This window comes from Mirounga angustirostris, unplaced genomic scaffold, assembly GCF_029215605.1.
Source record: "Mirounga angustirostris isolate CCGP_5_RB_7025 unplaced genomic scaffold, mMirAng1.0.hap1 SCAF_15, whole genome shotgun sequence".
Lineage (NCBI taxonomy): Eukaryota > Metazoa > Chordata > Mammalia > Carnivora > Phocidae > Mirounga > Mirounga angustirostris.
The window spans coordinates 83,342,203-83,363,424 of record NW_026991723.1 but is presented as its reverse complement, the minus strand read 5'-3'; the positions used below and the strand labels follow the sequence as shown (position 1 = coordinate 83,363,424).

The window sequence follows — 21,222 nt, the reverse complement described above, 5'->3', positions numbered from 1 at the left end:
GGAACCCAGTCTGCCTGCCATCCCTTTCACCACTGCCAGAGCGTTCCTTATAGGGGAGGGTGATTGGTGAAGCTCAGTCATTCACTCCTGAAGTGTTGGGATTCCCTGGACGTAGGAAGGAAGTCATACTATATATACTGCCACTGGTCAGCCCAAGAAAGTGACAGAGGGCCACGTAGTGCATTCTGCTTTTTGAGAGCTTTTGCCACATTGCCCTCCAAAAAGATTGTACTAGCTTATATTTCTACCAAGAGAATATGAGGATGCCTTTCTCTTTTTTTTTTTTTTTAAAGATTTTATTTTTATTTATTCATTTGAGAGAGAATGAGATAGAGAGAGCATGAGAGGGGGGAGGGACAGAGGGAGAAGCAGACTCCCTGCCGAGCAGGGAGCCCGATGTGGGACTCGATCCCGGGACTCCAGGATCATGACCTGAGCCGAAGGCAGTCGCTTAACCAACTGAGCCACCCAGGCGCCCCAAGGATGCCTTTCTCTTAACAACCTTACCAACACTGGGTATTTGTGCCAGTCTGATGGGTGAAATTTGGGAAGAGGGAACACGTAAGCGGAGACCTGAAAGGTAGGTAGGAATTAGCCAGGAATTCCTCGGCCCTGCTCCCTGTCCCCAGGGAACGACTTCAGGCCCTGTGTGCATGAGGGTCTGGTGTGGCTGAGGAACTGAAGGGCCAGAGTTGGTTGGTTGGGTGAGGCCAGTGCACTGGGTGGGGGTAGTGTTCAGTGCAGGGGTGCAGCGGAAGCAAAGGCGTTCTGGAGGGTGGAGCAGAGGTACGACTAGAAAGCGAGGCTGGAGAGAGGGTCCTAGTGATACAGGCCCAGTTGTTTGGATTTTGTCCTTGAGGTTCCCATCTAAAGTTTTCATGCCAGAGAAGGATGGGATGAGATTTGCTTGTTAGAGCAGTCTTAACGGCTGTAGGAAGGAGGATTGGCATGGGGGAGTCTGGAGGCAGAGAGGGAGATTGCGTCTGGCCAGAAATATTGACGGTGTGGCTGGGTCCCGTGACAATAGGGACGGCTCCTGTCAGAGAGAGCACTTGGAAATGAACCAGCCATTAGGCCAGATCCCAGGTGTCCTCTCCTGATTTCTCAGTATCAGTCCCTTCCTGAGTCTTGACTACAGAGGCCCAGTTAACTCCTTCACGTGGGGCCGTTGCCCTGCAGGTGGACTCTAGGCCTCTTTTCCTGCTTTGTTTCCTGTCCCTCCCCTAGGCCTTTGTGGCAACAGGGGCACCTGTACCTCTCACCCTCCCCTGGGCAGGCTCCACCCCACTGTTGTAGTGCTGCCTTCCTTCAGAAAGGCCTTTTCTGCCCCACGTGTTCCTGCTCCTCAGCTGGGGTCTAGCCCAGAAGCCATTCGCTCGTGACTGCCCCAGGCTGAGTTAGCAGGTCCCTGTCCGGGACATAGGTGTGAAACAGGATTCCAGGATTCCCGCCTTGTCTGCACTCCACTTGCCCCAGCTCTTGTCCCTCCCGCATGTGTGAACATTTGAGATCTCAGAGAATAGAATCTGTCTTACCTCCGGTCTCACAGAGTCCTGTGTGACTTGGTGAATATTTGACGGTGAAATAGTGTTCTGGTTTGCTTACTTGCTTGTGTCAAAGAGTATCTGAAACTTAGCCTTAGAAACCTTAGCTACTGGTTATTTTTGGTGACCTAACAGTTTACAGTACCCTTGGAATAGAGCTGGTTTAGATTGTGTTCCATTTGGGGGGCCCCAGGTTAGCTGAGAGAGAATAGCACAGAGCATTGCGTATGTGGTAGGCCTTTTTTTTTTTCTTTAAAGCTAAATACTATTTCAGATTTAAAGCATATTATGGAGCATCTCTGCCAGAGTCTGCTAGTGCTGTCACATTATTTTCAGTTAAAATTCTATGTAAGGAATGCTGTGGTTGCTATTTTATTGATGAGAAACCTGAAGTTAGGGAAATTTATAGTAACTTGCTTGTTCTTGCTCTCTCTGTAAATGGCAAAGCTGGGATCTGAACTCTTCCAGCTTAAGCGAGCCCCTGTACAACACAGCTGCTTTGATTTTCTCATCTTACAGATGTTACTTCATTAAGCTATTAAGCCTTGCTTCTGAATACTGAAAATATTTATACAAATTCCCAAAGGGCATTTATTTGTTTTGCGTATTTTCGACTGCCTATGTGCAGATTTTCTATCCTGCATATTAAAAATAGTATTTACTGAAACAGCTTTGTAGTATCAAAGGAAAAATTTAAAAATTACACAGTTTCACCATCCAAGACAACACGATTTTTATTTTTTATTTTTTCCAATCCAAGTCCATTGTGAAGAGCTTTACCAGAGAATGTAAAATAAAGTACAGGTTTTGTATTGCCCTGGCTCTGTGTCTGTCATTTTTTAAGTTTCTTTTAGCCACTGTGGACTTTTGAGCAGGGCTTGCGTGCATCTTTCCCTAGGGCAGTGGCTGTGCTGGGCTGACTTCTTCCTAACCAGGCAGTTCTTCTGGTTTCCAGTTGATGCTTTCTTCCTTCTTTCCCTCCCTCCCTCCTTTCCTTGGTTCCTTTTTTTTTTTTTGAGGGAATAGGGAGCTGAATGGCAATCCACAATTGCCATTTGGTGGATTTTGTTTTAATTCATGTTATAGTTGACCCTTGAATAGCAGGGGCAAGAGGTGCATTACCCCTGCGCCATCGAAAAATTCACATGTAACTTTTGACTCTCCAAAAACTTAAGTACTAATAGCCTACTGGTGACCGGAGGCCTTACTGATAACATAAACACTCCGTTGATGCATACTTTATGTGCTCTATGTATTATATACTGTGTTCTTTTAATAAAGTAAGGTGAAGAAAAGAAAACATTATTAAGAAAATCATAAAAAGAAAATACATTTATAGTACTGTACCGTATCGAAAAAAAATGCACATATAAGTGGACCTGTGCAGTTCAAACTTGTTATTCTGGGTAAGCGTGTAAACCAAATTTAAAGCTATAGATAGACTAGAAGGCCTTCCTAAACGAAACATTCCCATGGAGAATTAGCATTCACTGTGGGATTACGGCTTTCCTTAAGTGTAGCATAAGTGAGAAAATGAATATTTCATGTAAATTCTCATGCTTTAGTTAAATTATGGGTTTTTTTATTACGAGAAATAACAAAATTTTGTAATTAATCTTTGTTTTTCTGAGTGATTTGACAGTAAGAGCTGGAAGCTACAAATTACCCGTAACACAAGGGTGTCTAAATTTTGTCTACCCATGGGTCCATACTGGCGACTAGCCAGGTGCCTGAAGGCTACTCTTAATTTACATTGGATAGAAGACACCTGTCTTGTGCATCTTTAACATGCTGGCACAGCTCATTGAGCACAGGGTCCAGGAGCCTCCTCTCTGAGGGCTTGGCTGCCTCAGGATTTACTTGGGAGAAGAATGTATCAAATTTCTTGTGGTGTGACCCTTGGATACCTTCTGTCCTAAATCCTTTTTTGTGGACATGGTGTTGACCATAATGATAGCAGCATTCATCCAGCAGCTGTTGGGAGATGCTTTACAGATTTAATCTTTGCAACATTGCAAGGTGGGTACTACCATCCCTATCTTACAGATGCGGAATTGAGGCTCAGAGAGGGGTGCTGCGATCATACAGTCAGGGTGTGCATGAGCTGGTATGGGAATGACGGCCTCCTTGACTTTCCTCCTTCGGCTGTGTTATTGGTGTGAATGGTGTGTGGCATGTGGTCCAGACCAAATTTGATTTGGTCCATTCTCAAAAAAGAAGAAAGGGCCCCTTAGGTTTTATTTAATTATTTCTTTTTTAAGAGAGTACTTTGCAAGAGACTGCAGGTGATTGATTAGTGTGATTGTTGAAAGCCAGGCAGGATTCTTTGATTTTTCTTTATTAAGAAAGGGAAAAGGGCTTTGGTTGTATGTTTTATAGACAAAATGTGGGCTCTTTTAATTCTCGGATTAATTAGCTTATTCTTTTAACTTGCCAACTTTTCTTTATTAGGCAGACTAAAGTAGTGTCAGGAGAAGCTTGGGGACCATCTTTTGCTATTAGTTTGGCAGTGTTCCTTGTAGCAGCATTGGCAAGGTATATAAAATTTTTATTTTTGCCCACTTATTCACATAAGAATTAATATGAATAAAATTTCAAGCATGACATTCCTGGAAATGAGGCCCTTGGACAATTTAGGAATACCAACTTAAGGAATAAACATTGGTATGCATCATTAGGGAAGACTTGGGGTCACTGCCAAGGCCATCCAGGTAGAATTTGATCTCCAAATAAACTGGCTGTATGTTTTCCTAATTACGGGAATATACCTCTTAAGCCCCAGTTTACAGAGCCTCCTAGCAATTAAAAAGATTTGGGACAGAGTAGGAAACATACTGGATGTCTCACCTTGTGGGCAAAAAAAGAATCTTGGAATTAAGTTGGAACATCGGTAGGGAATTCAGACCTGCCATTTTCTCCATATTTTTAGACTAAAGTGCAACCTTTGTGCAGACATTTTGATATCTCCACAAGACTTGACTTTGAAAATTTTCCTGCTCTGGATCAAATTTTCCTGCTCTGGATCAAACTACAAGATGGTAGATGTTTCTTCCACGGTCATTTTCAACTCTGAAATCAGCTGTGAACTCAGCATCACTGTATGTGGTCCATAGGCCTACATAAAAGCCTTCTCAGAGGGCATGTGGACTTCATGGCTCTAGCATCGCTGGAAATTCTTTTTCCTAGTAGTATGGGCCGCATGACTGTGTGCAGAGGGTTCCATAAGCATGGGTCTCCATCAATACTAGAGTGATGCTCAGAGCCTATTTTCTGTGGGTCAGGGGCTGTGCAATGGAGGGTACACTGTTCTGGTGGGGGCTTTGTCCACACAGCTAGTGACTACTCAGAGTAGGGTTTCTGTAACCACCTGAAGCATAACCTGTAATCCTAAAAAAAGATGGGAGCCCTGGCTCCATCCTAGTCCTCCTTAACCAGGGCTGGTCACTTAACTTTTCTGAACCTCAAATCCCTCATTTTGAAAAAGAAACAGAATTTTTTTTTTTTTTTTTGACTTGGGAAGGTCCCAGGGTTCTTGGGGTGCTGCAGTGTCATGTTGTGTGAGAACACACTGTAAAAAACCATGTGCTTTTTTGTGCATTAGTTCTTGACGTCATTTTTCCAGGTAGTGTGGCATAGTAAAAAGAGCTGGTTTTTGGGGTCCAGCTGGGTTTAGATCTAAGTCCAACGTATATTAGCTTTTGACCATGAGCACTGATTTCATCTGTAGAATGGGGCTTAGAGGAGCTCTCCCATGGGAAACCATACATAAAAAATTCTTTGTATGTAGCACAGTGAAGATACTTAATGCATGATTTTTTTTTTTTAATATTTATTTATTTGACACAGAGAGAGCACAAGCAGGGGGAGCGGCAGGCAGAGGGAGAAGCAGACTCCCCGCTGAGCAGGGAGCGCGATGCGGGACTCGATCCCAGGACCCTGGGATCATGACCTGAGCTGAAGGCAGACGCTTAACCGACTGAGCCACCCAGGCGCCCAGTGCATGATTTTTTGATCACTTAATGCTAATACATTCCCTGTGTGCAGTTCTGTGTACTAAGACTTCCCTGGAAGTTTTTCCTGCTCTGATTAAGTATGATGCATTTCAGAAGATTTAAAATGTGCAATGCATGGGTTTTATATTTTAACATTTGCTCTGCTGTGGAATGCCAGGAAACGAAACAACCGGAAACCGAAAATTCACGAAAGTTGGATTATGCATCTTGATTCCTGGTTGCTGTGAAGGTGGTACTAAGCCAATAGATGGTGCCGTTATGTTAGAAAATGAGAAAATACTTCTAAAATTCATCATGGTGTTGCAGGGAATGTAATCTAACCAGCCCTCGCCAGTTCTTAATCTGTTCTGATTAGAGTGACTTTGTTCTTGATTCCGTGTAAAAAAATATTTAATGTCTCTTGTGGGTAAAATTGAATTAATATGTAGGGTGCTGTTCTTCCTCTTTTTTTCTGCTCTGAGATTTTTACCATGATGTCTTTTCTGACTTGAGTTCAGTCCTTAGTCTACAACCAGGTAAAAGCCCTTGCCAGACATACTTTTTAGAACAGTTAAATGCAGCCCTTTCAGTTTTAAGTTCTTTGCTTTAGACTCCACTGCAGAGAGAGGGAGGCTAACTAATTCATCTCTACCTGCTCTTGTTCTAGAATTGGGCCAGAATTGGCCCTGCTACAGACAGGTGCCTTTTGTACTCTTAGAACGTAGTGTTCGATTTTGACTTGCTTATTAGACAGACTAAGTGGAAAGTCATTCTATGCATCAGAAGACTTCTCACTGTGGAGTTCATAGAGCGAGGGAGTCACTGTCAGCCGTAACTACCGTGACTAGCTGTGTGACTCTGGGTAGGTTCCTTCGCTTGTCTGAACTTAATTTTTTTCAGTCTACAAAATGGAGATAATACCAGCTAGTCCACAGATGGATTCAGTGAGAAAAATCTATGTACCAGTGCTTTGCACATTTTTCTCAGTATGTAGGATTTCCTGTCGTTTGCACACAGGTCTGTGGACAAGATAAATCTTTCCTGATGATTAAGGCTGGGTATGTTTTATAAGTTATTAAACTCTGTGGTCCTTTGTCCTTGAGGGTTCTGAGGGGCATGAAAACTTGAGAAAGGCCCGCAAAGTGGAATAAACTGCAATTTGGGAAGTTACTTTGAAATGTGGACCAGAGCAAAGGCCTTTGAAAGACCTGTCAGTTCGGACTGCCTTGAGCTCCCACAGCAGGAGGGAGAAGTGTATGCCCTGTGCTCACGGTGCTGAATGTCGGGGTCCCAGGGGAGCCTAGTGACTGATGAAGAGAGGCCTATTTTAAGGTAATTCTCATCCCCTGTCTTACCGTCTAAGCATAGGGTTAGGTGACTCTTTTGTTGGAAGGAGAACACTTCTGTCCTCATACCTTGTGGAGTTTCTTAAAAATACATTAATAAAACTTTTACTTTTTAGGCCAGGATGCCCTGATTTGTTAGTCTTTGCTTAAGAATAAGTGTTTATAACCTGTCAGGTCGGTGAGACATTGCAGTTGCAATTATAGGAAAGACTCCAGGGCGCCTGGGTGGCTCAGTGGGGTAGGCATTTGAGGTTAGGCATCTGACTTCGGCTCAGGTTGTGATCCTCAGGGTTGTGGGATCGAGCCGGCAGGGAGTCTCCTTCTCCTTCTCCTGAAGCCCCTCCCCCCTCATGCTCTCTCTGTCTCTCTCTCTCAAATAAGTAAAATCTTTTTTTTTTTTTAAAGATTTTATTTATTTATTTGACAGAGAGAGACACAGCGAGAGAGGGAACACAAGCAGGGGGAGTGGGAGAGGGAGAAGCAGGCTTTCCGCCGAGCAGGGAGCCCGATGCGGGGCTCGATCCCAGGACTCTGGGATCATGACCTGAGCTGAAGGCAGACACTTAACGACTGAGTCACCCAGGCGCCCCTCAAATAAGTAAAATCTTTAAAAAATATAAGAAAAATCCCTGTTTTCTTCAAGTGGTGTTTTAGATTATTTGCTTTGGGCAAAATTAACTCCTTTTTGACTATATTTAGAAAAGGAACTGCATTTTTTTTGGAAATTAGTTTTTGAGTGCAAATGTCATTGGATGCTTTAAAATTCTGTTTCTAAGCGTATTAAATGGAATGATTTTTTTTTTTTATTCATTGGGAATAAAAGGTAGGCTCTTTGACATTGAGGTACATTTGCTGATGAAAAGGAAGCATTCTTCCTCCTCATGAGGGGTTTAAACGTAATAGTGCTTACTCAGGAGTGAAAACATCAAATTAAACTGTTTATGCTGACAAAGGACAAATCTGGATTTCAGCAACCCATGCAAGATTGTCTGATTGCTCGGCCTGCCTCGCCTTGAAGCTTTTGGCCAGGACTTGTAATGAAATGCATGCGTACAATTAAACCATTTCAAGTCGGTGTCTGAGTCTTCCCCAAGCTACGAGAGGTGCTCCACTGCTCTTTAGTGGCTGAACGTGGTCCCCTGGCACCACCGTTGCTTTATATTCATAAATCAGCTCTTCACACATTGGCAGTGTTGGCCTCCGGAGCAGGCCCCAACACCAGGAGGCTAGTCCTCGTAGACAGGAACGGAGTGAAAAATGATCCCAATCCATGGGTCTCTGGAGAGCACCAAATTTTACCCACGATGAGTGGCCATTTGACTAACAATGAGCACGTGTGAGTCAGCACTCGGTCAGGGAGAGCTGACACTGATGGATTCGACTATTCAGTGTGTTACTCTCTCATCGCTGCGTACAGCTCACACCTTGGCAGGCCCCAGTGGCAAACTGGTCCTTGGGTACTTCAGACGGACCTCTCCTTAGCAGAAGGAGCAGCTTTTTTCCCTGAAAAGACCTGGTTAAATTGGTTTGGGGAAAAGCAGTAGAAATCCATTTCCTGCTGCCGGTCAGAACTTTGTGACTTGGAGAAAAGAAATTTTGAAGCCCTGTGTTGCCATTAAAACTGCCAGCCCTGGAACTGGTTGAGAAGCTCCTGGAGGACAGGGCCTTTGTCTTAGAGTAATTACAATAGCTAGCTTTTATTGAGCGTTTACTGTGTGCCAGACTTGCTGCTTTCCGCTTTCCGTGCGTCCTGTCCTGCAAGTTGCCCAGCCACCCAGTGAGTGTCATGGTCCCCGTTGTACCGGGGGTGGGGGTGGGGGGCTGAGGCTGGCGCAGCGGGCAGCTGTAGTACGGCTTCAGGCAGACAGTCACCTTGTGCTCGAGGTGGTCGTGCCTCCTGGGGCGGCTTTCGGGGCTCGGAGCGCCTCCGGGGTATGCCAGAGGAAGGCCACGGATTGTGCCCCCGCCACACAGCAGTGTGCGCCCAGAGGCTACACTCATAAATTGGGCACACTTGGAAGGAATGAGTGGGAAGTTGCCCTTCTAAAGCCTGGAGCCACAAGGCCTAGATTTGACTCTTGGCTTCACTGCTTACTGACTGTACTGCCTTCCCTAGCTGAGCCTCCGTTTCCTTGTCTGTAAAATGAAGAAATACGTACCTCACTTGAGTTCAGGGCCTGGGACCTGAAAGGCTCCCAATAAATGCTTTCTTTCCCCCTTTCCAGTCTGGGAGTTTGTGAGCAGAGACATTATTAGAAAAAGCAGATTTCTACCTGCTGGCTTTCAGTTCCTTCTAGGAGTTTGACTTAGAGCAGTGGGCTTTAGAAAATTATTTTAGTCTTTTATTGTTTCTTCAGCATGTCTAAAAACACACATTCTAGAATTGCTCAGTTTGATTTGGTACTTGAGTGAACACTATAAAAACATAGTTGATGTTTTTTTTTAAACTCTTCTGTCCTCAAGCCATATTAATGCAGTGTTTTTGAATATATGGAACAGGTAAAAGTGATATTTTAGATGGTAAAATTTTTTTGATACATTTCAGATTTTGTCCTGAGTTGGGTTGTTCTCTCCGAAAAAGTTAAGTTCAAACTGAACTACTAGTGCTGATAAGCTAACCAAGATCAGAAGTACCTTCAGGGGTTTTAGAAAATGGAGACTAATTTCAGTGTTCTTTTTTATTAAAAGATTTTTTTTGAATGTGGGACTATTTTAAAATAAATACTCAGAACAGATAGTTGAGTGGTATTGCTAACCAGTGAATGACATCTGTTTAATCATTTAGAACATTTAACTAAAATCCCAATCTCATTTGAATTTCCGAGCAAAACAACACAAATTAACCATACCCAGATGTGTGCTAATCATTCTCCTGAAATCTGAAGAAAAAGCAATTTAGAAAGCATGTTTTTTTTTTTTTTTTTTTTTTTTTTTTGTGGTGGGGAGCTAAGAAAATATAGCTGTTTCCATGCTTGTTAATCTTGATTTCAAGCATTTGACTTTGCTACTTAAGAGGCAACACGGTGGAATGGAAGGAACATCAGACGCTTTAAATTCAGAATGATCTGGGTTCAGCCTCAGATTTGCTAATCATTGGTTATGTGATCTGGGTAAGTTCCTTACCTCCGAGACTATCTCCCTTTTGTAAGATGGGACTTCTCGGACCTGCCATGTCTGAAGAGCAGACAAAACCAATGGGACTCTGCTTTGACATTTCTTTTTTTTAAGATTTTATTTATTTGACAGAGACACCGCGAGAGAGGAGGGAATGGGAGAGGGAGAAGCAGGCCTCCCGCCGAGCAGGGAGCCCGATGCGGGGTTCGATCCCAGGACCCTGGGATCATGACCTGAGCCCAAGGCAGATGCTTAACGACTGAGCCACCCAGGCGCCCCATACCCATTTATTTCTTTAAAATGACTCTCTAGCAGTGGAATTGCTGGGGGGAGATGTATACCTTTATGCTTTCTGATTGATGTTTCTAAATTACCGTTAGAAAAGTTCTATTCATTTTTGCTTCTACAAGTGTTGTTAGATAACCCTTTTCTTTTTTTAAAGATTTTATTTATTTATTTGACGGAGAGAGAGACAGCGAGAGAGGGAACACAAGCAGGGGGAATGGAAGAGGGAGAAGCAGGCTTCCCGCTGAGCAGGGAGTCTGATGCGGGGCTCGATCCCAGGACCCTGGGATCATGACCTGAGCCAAAGGGAGACGCTTAACGACTGAGCCACCCAGGCGCCCCAAGATTACCCTTTTCACTACATCTTTGTCAGCCTTGGGTATTATTTTTCTTAATCTTTTTTAATGTAAAAGGCAAAAAAAAAGTTATTTAATTTAAATTCGTATTTCTTTGATTACGAGTGACCTTGAACAGCATTTCTAAATGTGTACAGGCTGGTGCCTTTTTTCCTTTTTTGTCAACTGCTGTGTCCTTTTTTCTCTTGCCAGATTGGCATATCTATGACTTTTTTTTTAGTTATTAATGTCCTACATGCTGCACATATTTTTCTGAGTTTCAGGGCTTATATTTTACATTGTTTACAGGAGTTGGTCTCCCCCCCCGCTTAAGCTGGTGGCCTGCTATTAATAAGAGCAGATACTTCATTTTAAAAGATTGGCTGGAGCTGTGGCCCCTCATGGCATTTTTGCCTGGGACCCCCTTCTCCTGGAGGTTAGCAGTGTGGATGGCCCCCACTGTCAACCTGAAGTGAATCAGGCCCTGACAGTCAGAGATGGGGTGCAGACCTGCTTTCTGGGACCCCGCAGGGTATCTGTTGTGGGAGGAATTCTTTGAATGGCCACCAAACGGGGGCAGCCAGGCTGAGGCGGTGCCCAGCTGGTGGCCACAGTGGGTCGGGGAGTGCGGGGCGGTTCCTGGCCCCCTTGGGTGGAAGAGGGCTGCGTTGTGTCTCCTTCCCCCGTCCCTGTCTCTCTGCACGGATCGGCTGGTGTGGGGTTTGGGAGTGCGGAGTGGTGGGGCGGGGAGGAGGTGGGCAGCCCCTAGGGAAGGACGGTGGGTGCGGGAGGTGAGCCAGCGGATAGCTAGGTAGCCACCACTGTGTCCTGCACCGTCATCTTTCTCAATGCTGGTCACTGATTGCACCTCGTTTTTCTGTTTCAAAGAGCTTTGTTCCGAAGCAACACTGGCTACTCAGCAAGTGTGGGTGGGCTGAAAAAGGCACACTTGGTGGAGGTTGCTAAGGAGCAGCTGCATGAAAACTACTGATGAGACGAGGTTGTGGTAGTAAAATGCAGGAACCCACGGAGGGCATTTTACTCCTGTGGTACCACAGAGGTTTGGACCGGACTAGGACTTATAATAATAGGACATGGTTTTGTGGGTTTAAAGCCTTTTTTTCTTTTTGAACATTGAACTTGCTGTACACTTGAGTTTGTCTTCTATTCATCCCAGTATGGTAAATTAGGCAATGAATGTTCTTTTCCACTTTATCAAGGCATTTACTGCTATCATCACGCCTTCAGGGCCAGCTCAGAGTTTTCCCCAGCTCCTTCATTTGGACAGTTGTCCTGAAATCAGCCCAGCTTAATTCAGCAGCTCCTATTTAGTGCTCACTGTGTGCCCGAGACTACAGATGTGAAAGGATGGACATGTTGCAGAGAGGAGAGTGATAAACGTGTGGTGGGGGGGTTGGTCAGGGAAGGCTTGTGGGAAGAAGCTGGGGTTCGAAGGGTGGCTAGGAGTTCTGTGGACTGCCAAGGGAGCAAAGGGCATAGCCCGTGCCGAGGTGGGATTGGCTTGAAATGGTATAATTTAGGAAATTATTGTCAGTTTTATGTTGGTGGGGTGTCAAGTGTGAGGAGGGGGTCGAGGGAGACAGAGACCGGGTCATGGAAGGTCATGCATGTCTGCTCTGAACTATTGTGGCATGAGAGAGTGACTCTCCAGTCACACCTGAGGTAGGATTCCTGCCCTGCACTTCTTAGTTCTGTAATGCTAGACAAGAAGCTTTATCGCTTCAGTGGGATGACTAAATGGCCTAAAATGATGTATGGCACGGAGTGGGTGCTCAACAAAACGCTTTGGTTTCTTCCTCCTTGGCTGCCTTCTCCTCCCTACCATTAGATAAGCTTTTTGAGGGCAGGCCTCACACCCCTTCTTCCTAGAGCCCGTCCTGCATTTGTGGAAAGCATATTCCCTCTGACATCCATTTCCTTCCCCTGACATGCCTGCCATCTAAGCAGAGGCCCTCGTACACCGTCTCCTGGCTTTTCTGTTCATTTATTCCTTAATGGGAAACCAGGGACTGCTGACGAATTGTCGAAGGTGACTTTGTTTTTGGAATAGAGAATCAGGGTAAATGTTCCTTCAGAAGACTTTTTGCCTTGGTTTTGGGTTCGAAAGTGCCAGGTTGGTTTAAGTCAGTGCTGAAATCATGGAATGTCTCAGGGCATTATTTTGGCGTAAACATGGGATATAATATCTAAACATTTTGTAGGTCTCATGGCTGCTGTATTAGTGTGGCATTAGTCAGGTGGTTTACTGTATACGGTTTTAAATGGCACTGAAACAAAATCTAGGAAACCTCAGGGAAATCATTAAAGAATACTGGTCTCGTCAAGTTTACCTTCCTTGTTCCTTTTTAATGGCCAACTCCTGTTCCTTCCCCCAGTTGCACTGCCTTGAAATTATGTGAGGATTGGCATCTTGTTCTTTGGCCACTTTGGGCAATTGCAGTCATATTTGAAATTCTGATTTCAGTCTTAAAATAGACACACTTTCAGGGTTTCCTGGAAACCTGTTGACAAGTCAGTGCTTCTCCATCTCCTAGCACTTCCACCTATGTCTGAGAAGGGGGCGCCAGAGTCCTCCTTTCCTGAAAAGCTGGGAGCAGGAGCTAATTTGCAAGTGATTTAGAAATTGTTTTTAATGTCGAATTTCCCTTTCTTTTCAAGTTTATTTGGAGTCTGCTTATCTTTGATCTCAGGAGCAGCAGAATCAGGCAGTTTAGCAAGCTTCTGCTTTCCAGAAAACTTCTAACCCTGTGCACGTGCTGTATAGGTTGCAGTGTGTGTCCTGGGGGGTGGTGGGAAAGGGGAAGCAGCAATACAATGTAAATAAAGATTCCGGTGTCCTTTCTGTGTTTACCTGGTCTGCACCTTCCAGCTCTTTAAAAAAAAAAAAAAAAAAATCAGTCTCTGATAGTATGGGAAGCATCCCCACACTGGAGAGACACTTTTTGTTCCGAGAGTTTAGATTTAGTACATAATTTCCCCTTACAGAAATTTTGTCTGTAGCATTGTTTCTAAGCAGGAAAAAAAGATTTTTTTGATAAAGGAAGAATTATATTGGGAGGAAAATATTTTTCATTCCTTAAAATATCGAATGAAGCTAAGCAGACGGAAATATACGTGCCCAGGAAAAATAAGAATAAAATTAACTTATTTACAGTGAACTGCGAAAGAAAGGATGGCCCCAGAGAAAAAAACAGGGCTACTAATTTTTAAGGAAAAATGTCTTTTATGGTAAGTTTCGTTTTCTGTTTTAAAATAATTGATTACAGTTTTCCACAAAGTTGTTAGCTCTTAGGTTACCCACCTTCCCCTGTCTTTTTTTAATGTTTATTTCAGGCCACATTTACCCTTGGCTCCTCAGAGGGAGATTCTTGGACCAGATTGGATAAGGCAAGCCTGCTGTTGAGCGCTCTGCAGGAGCATTTTGTATCTAGAAGTATTTTTTTCCGAGCTTTCCTTATTTGCAATTTTCTTGTTTCTTCGCGACAGCTGTCCTTTGTTTTCCACATAGAACCAGCTCGTTTTTTACAAAGTCTGAGACTAGTTCTCACCTGTGCCTTAGAACAGAAACGGGTTACTTTTTCCTCTTGATCCCTGAATCTCAGAGTAAATATGTGACTCACGAAATATTGGTGGACTTTGACTCTGTTTTCACATTTTCAGGGACATGTTTATTAACGAAATTCAAAGGTTTGGCTGGCTTTGGTGAATTTGCTGTCGCTTATATGCTGGTTTTATTTGGGTGCACACTGGTTTTATAGCTGTTTAAGTTCAGTCTCCTTTCCAGAGAGTTTTAAATATCTCTTTAGATCCCCCCTCCCCTTTTTTTAAAAGAGAAAAAAATGGTAAGAGGGAAGAATGGGGTTGCCTTTTGCTCCCAAGCCTAAATGAATAGTCATTGCTTGTAATACCGGTCTACACTTGACGCTTCCTACTGCTTTAGATGTGATGTATCCGGTGCTGTGAAGGTAATGATCCTCATCCACAGCAATATTCCATAACAGGAGTATCTGTCACATTCATCGGGATTACCATGTTCATTGATTTGTGTCTGTAAATCTGCTGTTTCTACCCTTTAAATTTGATCTATAATTGGACCTCCTTAAATGGTTCAGATAAGGTAGTCTGTATTTTCTCAATGCAGCGTGGCTGTCAGCTTCTCCTTTTTCATTATACATTCAGCAGACTTGATAAAATCAGCAGGACACCTCATTTGAAACTGTTTAATCGCTGCCTTTTTCCTTTGCTAAAACCATTGAGGTGGTCAAGCGATGTACACAAATCATTTTAAATAGAAAATATGGTTTTCTCTGTGACCCAGCTAAATAGATAGTGTTATGCAAAACAAGTTAAAAAGTAATAAATGCCAAAAAAATCTTCTAATTGGAGTAAAAAATTGTGGGCAACTCTATCCTCTCTCCAAAAGTAGAGTATCCTGAAATATTGCCAGGACCCTGTAAAGACAAGATGATGGTTTTCCAGAGATTCTCTGGTTTCTGAACAAAGCAAGTTTAAATTTTCAAATAGTGCTGAGCTGCCTTTTACATCCATTCAAAGGGAGCCCACACTTATTTGTAACGCCTTTGTATCCTACTTTTGTAGGGAGAAATCTGCTGTCTGTTAATATCTATGCAACATAACCTTTCAACCATTTGCTATTGTGGTAATAAATTTTTGTTTCTTTGTCATTTTGTCTACTCAGCTGTTACTCTTCAAAGTACGAACTAAAAATAATAGCTCCAAATAAATGCCACATAATAAAGTGTTTTACAGTTGAAGCTGGAATAACCTGGTGGCTGCAGCTTGCAGTCCTATTACCATTGCTGGGGCTGTAGTTTCTTCCCTGAGTGTCAAGGTGACTCTGCCAGGGCCAGCTCATTAAAACAATCTATCCTTTCTAACTGGCGTGGTATTTAGCGCTGTGCCCAGCAGCCTGCCAAGGCCCAGTTGTGGAGCACAAGACTCCCGGCATAGCATGTATGAAATTATGTGGCATTCACTTTTTGAAAAAGTACTAATTCTCCGTAACCTCATTTTCCTGCTTCAGCATTTTATTGTGAATAATTTACAGTTACTCCTGTCAGTAGTGAACTTAGGGCCAGTTGCAGGCTTACCCGAGACAGTGGTAAGTGTGACTTCAGGCTTTTGAGGAGCATTGTTTACCTGGTTTATGTGGCCCCATAGGATTAATATTTACACTGTGCTCGAGTGGGACACTGGGCGTGTTTTGCTGTTTTTACTGCCCCGAAGTCAACTTGAGAGGGAGAAGCTGGGAGTCGATAAATACACTAAAGATGCATCTTTTTCTTTCAGGTTCTGGCTCCTTGGCAGCAATGGCTGTGTTTGAAGATAAGTTTAGGCCAGATATGGAGGTATGTAAGTCCCTGCAGTTTTATTCCCTGTCACATGTTTTTCCAGCTCTGTGTCGGACATTTACAAATGGATTGCCGATTCCTCCAAAGCTTGCGCAGCACTGTTGTTCGTTGGCATGCTCTTTGGCACACGTAACCGCGTTTGCCGAGAAGACCGGTTGGTTGGGGAGCTTCATTCATGCTGTGCCCTCCCCCAGGCTTGGGGAGCCAGCACTGCTCGGCTTTTTGTTCTGGCCTTTGGGCTGTCTGGGGATCTTCTTGGCCGTAGACGCTGCTTCAACGTGGAATGTTTCCTTGGGCACGCAGCTTTCTGTGTCACGGTATCTCAGAACGACGATCCTCATCCTCAGTGTTTTCTCACTGAGAATAGAGGAACTGTGTATGTCTTTGCATGTCACACAGACCTGGTCTGAAAATGGGGCAGCTTAAAAAGCCCCTGTAGATTGCTCTGCGTCTGGAAGAAGATGGGGACAAGAGCGTATGTATGTGTAGTGGACTGTTCTCAGAGGGTGACGGATCTAGTGTCTCAAATATATTTGTAAGAGATCCTTTATTATATTTTCTTTGGTGGTGGGGGGGTGGTACCTTCTGAATGGCCTTCCACCTGTCTGCTTTAGTGGTAGATGTACCCCCCATTAAGCAACCTCCCCACCCCCCAGATCTCCAGGAACAAACCCACAGGTCTTCCATTGTCACTTCCGAAGGAGCGTTCAATATGCTCAGGTACTTCATGGTGCCACATTATTCCTCTGCTGTGCTTTATCCCTGCTGCTCAGCCAGCTTGTGGGCACAGAGGTCCTGAAGTCAGCCTTCATTATCTGCTCTTGGTTTTTTGATAGCTGTTAATTTTGTGATGGTGCGTAGCAACTTGTTTTCAACAATCAGTAGGCTGTTTATGAGTGGTTTACCCTACTCTTTAATATGTAGGCATCTGCTGTTTCTGCCTTTGCAGTATTGTTTTGTTTAGATACCAGAGGATGTCTCTGGGAATTACTTTTTGACAGTGCTTTATGTGTAATCATCTTTGGAGGAGATTGCATATTTAAACATTTTTGTTCTTCCACCAGCTCATTGTCTTCAGAGCACCAGCTGTCGTTGGAACTCTGAACTCTCTCTGCCCTTTAGGTTTGGACCAAGTGCCCTGAGAGCCAGAGCATGTAGGGTTGTGGATGCTGCCCAACCAGGACAGGGGTCTCTTGCCAGAAGCCTCTCTGCCCTTGGTACATGAGGTTAGCACACATAAGTGACTTGGTCACTGATGGCTAGATTGCTCTCCTTTCTTGGACATCTGCCAGAATTAAAACCTATGACTAAATAAAGATAGGATTTAGCTAGGTGTTTTGTAGTAAAAATAATAGTGTCTTGCTCCAATTAAGAATAGTAAACAGGTCCAAGTATCAACTATAAATGAGATTAGGATTCTGTTCTCATTTCTCAATGTGAAAATTTATTCCCATATCAGCATTATTTTCTATTTGGGGTTCTTAAGCACAGAGAAAAAATAAGATGTACTAGGTCACTTAAAAAGAAAAAGAAAAAAAGGTCTCCCAGTCTTCAGACTAAAGGAGAGAAGTTCCCGAGGCTTCACGAATCCATTAGAACTAACGAAGGTATGGGGAGAAAGACTGACGATTTTTGTTTAGAAAATCGCCTCAGTAATGTCAGGCCCTCCTTTAAACTACATTAATCTTTTCAAATTTTCTTGAAAGCTTTGTCTATTTCCAATTGATTGGAACCTCCATATGTTAGAGAAAAATGAGAATTGCAGAAAAAGTTGAAAGCATGAGGTATATTAAAAGTGACTTAACACTCTGCTAAAGTAATTTTACATTATTCAGAGTTTAAATTTGAAGTGATTCAAAGGCCATGAATTTAATATTGATGTGATTCGAGGGAGTAAAGGGAAATGTGATCATCCCTTCAGTAAAATTTGTGGTATCCTCAGTCTGAAGAATGTGTTCCTTAGATCAATTTTAAATGCAACTCAGACCGCTTGATGTTCTGTATCAGCTGTGAGACCTTGAAATAGCCTGGCCAGATTCCCATTTCAGATTGATTAATTAATTTTACAATTTCACGTGACTGGTTTTGGTCACGGAAGTTGAAACTTGACGCAGACAGTGAACAAAATCACTCTCATAAAGAAGGTAGTACCTGCTTCTTCGGTGAAGTGACTTTAAATGTAAACGGAAGGCAAATAATAGTATAACACCTGTCAGGAGATAATACTTAAAAAATCTAAAGGGTTGTTGATAGACACCAAAAGAATTTATTGTAAAGACCAGGCCGCTAACTACTGGCCACCTTGCTTTTTTGGGGAGAATTGATGAAACGATGCACTTTCAATGGGAGGCTGAGACTGGCCGGCGAAGTTGAGAGGATGAGTTTTAATGACTTCTTTGTTGTGAAAAAGAATCTGGCAAGGTGTCATTTCTGGCTCTGCATCTGCATAGAACTTGTGGGGACATTTTGGTTTCAGATTTCCCAACTTTATTTTCCTTCTTTCCAGGAAGGCTTTCTGTCTTTCTGTGACAAGAAGCCCTCCATGAATTTTCTTTCTCGCCTCTTTTGAGCCTGCAGGTTGGATGGCTAAATCTGCTTATTTCCTTCCAGTATGAGAAAGCATTCTGGACATGTCTCACACAGGAACCCAGGAGAGCACTCTGCCTCTTACATCTTACGCGGATTGCCAGGACAGTAGCTTCTGCATACTTCACAGAGAACTGCGTAAGAAAGGGGCAGTTCCAGGCTATCATAATTACATATTCTTTGCCAAACAGTGATTTTTAGTCCAGACTCATTAAATAAACTCTTGGCTTTATTGTTAAAACAAATCAATTAGAGTTAGCTCATAGTACACCCCCCTTTTCTTTCCTTCCTTTCTTCCTGCCTGCCTGCCTGCCTTCCTGCCTGCCTCCCTCCCACAAACCTGTGCCTTGGAAGTGCTGCTCCTAGACTGCAGTATTGATGGAATGAAAGTCCCTGTCTCCTTAAAAACCTTTACTGTGTTCTCATTATCTTCATAGTCCAGTATGGTAGCCAGCAACCACTTGTAGCTCTTGAGCATTTGAAATGTGTCTGGTCTGACTTGAGAGTGCTGTAAGTAGAAAATGCACACCAGATTTTAAAGACTTAGTACAAAAAATTTTAAAAATATATTTCATTGGGGCACTTGGGTGGCATAGTCGGTTAAGTGTCCAATTCTTGGTTTTGGCTCAGGTCATGATTTTAGGATTGTGAGATTGAGCCCTGCATTGGGCTCTGTGCTCAGTGGGGAGTCTGCTTGGGATTCTCTCTCCTTCTCCCTTTGCCCCTCCCCACCATGGGCACGCATGCATGCATGCTCTCTTTCTCTTTAAAACAAATAAATCTTTAGAAAAAATGTATATATTTCATTAATGTGTGTATTCATTGCATATTGAAATAGTACTACTTTAAGTGTATGGGGTTAAATAACAAATTATTAAAATTTAATTTCACTTGTATTTATTTATTTTTAAGATTTTACTTATTCACTTGTGAGAGAGCTTGCGTGAGCACGAGTAGGGGGGAGGGGCAGAGGGAGAGGAGAGAGAGAGAATCTCTTGCAGACTCCGCACTGAGCGTGGAGCCTGACGTGGGACTTGATCTCACAACCTGAGCTGAAACCAAGAGGCGGGCACTTAAGTTGACTGAGCCACCCAGGCACCCCTATTTTTACTTTTTCAAATGTAGCTACTAGGAAATTTAAAACTGTGTATGTGGTTCACATATTTCTACTGGACAGGCTAGGATAGTATTGTTTCTTGAACTTGTCATTTGCATATCACATTTAAGGTTTCTGCCATATCCAGGTGACACCTGTACTATTATTTTTCTTGAGAAATTTTAAAAAAATTAATTCACTATTTTATAAATTGAGATAGCACTTACATGTAATAAAATGCACGGATCTTAACTCTACAGTTAGATAGATCTTGGCATTTGTAATTCTTTTGTCAGTTCCCTTTCTCTTCTTCCCTACAATCACTTCAGTTCACCTTTTTAAGTTAAATTCAGTTTTTAAATACAGTTTAGATCTATGAAATCCTGGGTTTGGTGCGTTGTTGTTTTTTTTTTTCCCTGAGACAAATGAAAGTGAGTGCACACTATAAATATAAATAAAAAATGTATTCATGTATCACCCATCTTGTGCAAGCCCAGGGGTATGAGTATTAGACTTTGGGAAACCTAGGGCTACATCGCACTCCCCCACAGCCCTTCTTGCCAGCTTGCTCTTGTTGGATACAGGGTGTACTTGCTTGGCATTGAATCCTCACTGCCCGTGTCGGCCGGCAATGCCCTCAGTTGCTTCTTCATTTATTTGTGTCCTTGTCCTCCATTGTACACACGTGTCCCATTGTTTTATGGCTGTTTTGGGGGCATCTCCCTCACTTGCCCTTGATAGAGGGAGACCCTTGTGGGCAGAGGCCATGAAATCATCTCTGTTTTTCAGCTCATGTTCAGTATGTGTTTGTTGAGCTGAGACAGGATAACCCTGCGCTCTATAAAGCAAAATCTGAGTCATCAAAAACCACCTGGGAAATGGAGGGGACTTTCTCTTCTTCCGATGTGGAAAGTGCTGAACGTTTTTCTGAGATAACAGAGGAAGATAATTACTACACTTCTCAAGTAATATACCGCATTGGGTCAGAGTCAACAGAGCAAACACCCCATTAAGTACACAGGCAACACAAAGATGGAGCAAAGGGCAAATGCTCATTGGGAAATTATAGGCCAAAAAGCCGAACAGTGAAACCCAGCTGGGATTCATGAATGGCTAAGACAGGCCTCTGCTGTTTCAGGTTATCTGAGCCAATGACTTGCCTCAGGTAAAAGCCCTGGTTCAGGGTTGCAGAGAAACTGCCCGCTAACCATGTGAGTTTAAGAGACCTTACAGTCTTTACGAATCCTCACCCGGTTGTGACCTGGCACTGCTTCAGTGGTCTTGGAATTTTCATTTTGTTGTTTCTCTCCTTACTGTTAGCCTGGAAGTCCTCCTAGGGCAGGAACTATGCTGCCGCCGCCTCCTCTTTCCTTACCCCTAGCAGGCTAACTGTTTGGATAAAAAGGTGTCAAAAGCAACTTTACTTAGTCGTTCCCAGATTAACCCTCCTTTGTTACAGTTTGATAACTTCACCTTTACTGTTGATGATACTCAGCTGTGATAGAAATGAAGGCATAAAAAATTGTATTAC

At 43.3% G+C, this 21,222-nt stretch overlaps 1 protein-coding gene across 3 annotated transcripts in view; it reads left to right on the top strand.

The window, feature by feature from the left end:
• Window positions 1-21,222, top strand: part of PSMB7 (proteasome 20S subunit beta 7) — a 59,567-nt gene that overhangs the window by 14,354 nt on the left and 23,991 nt on the right. The window contains exons 6-7 of one of the 3 annotated variants that reach the window (XM_045883128.2): window positions 15,948-16,006; window positions 18,653-18,733. In XM_045883128.2, the coding sequence (XP_045739084.1) occupies window positions 15,948-16,006; window positions 18,653-18,733 (140 nt within the window). Of the gene's footprint in view, window positions 1-15,947; window positions 16,007-18,619; window positions 18,734-21,222 lie in introns of all 3 variants that reach the window. The other 2 variants (XM_045883127.2, XM_045883129.2) reach the window with 2 other exon arrangements.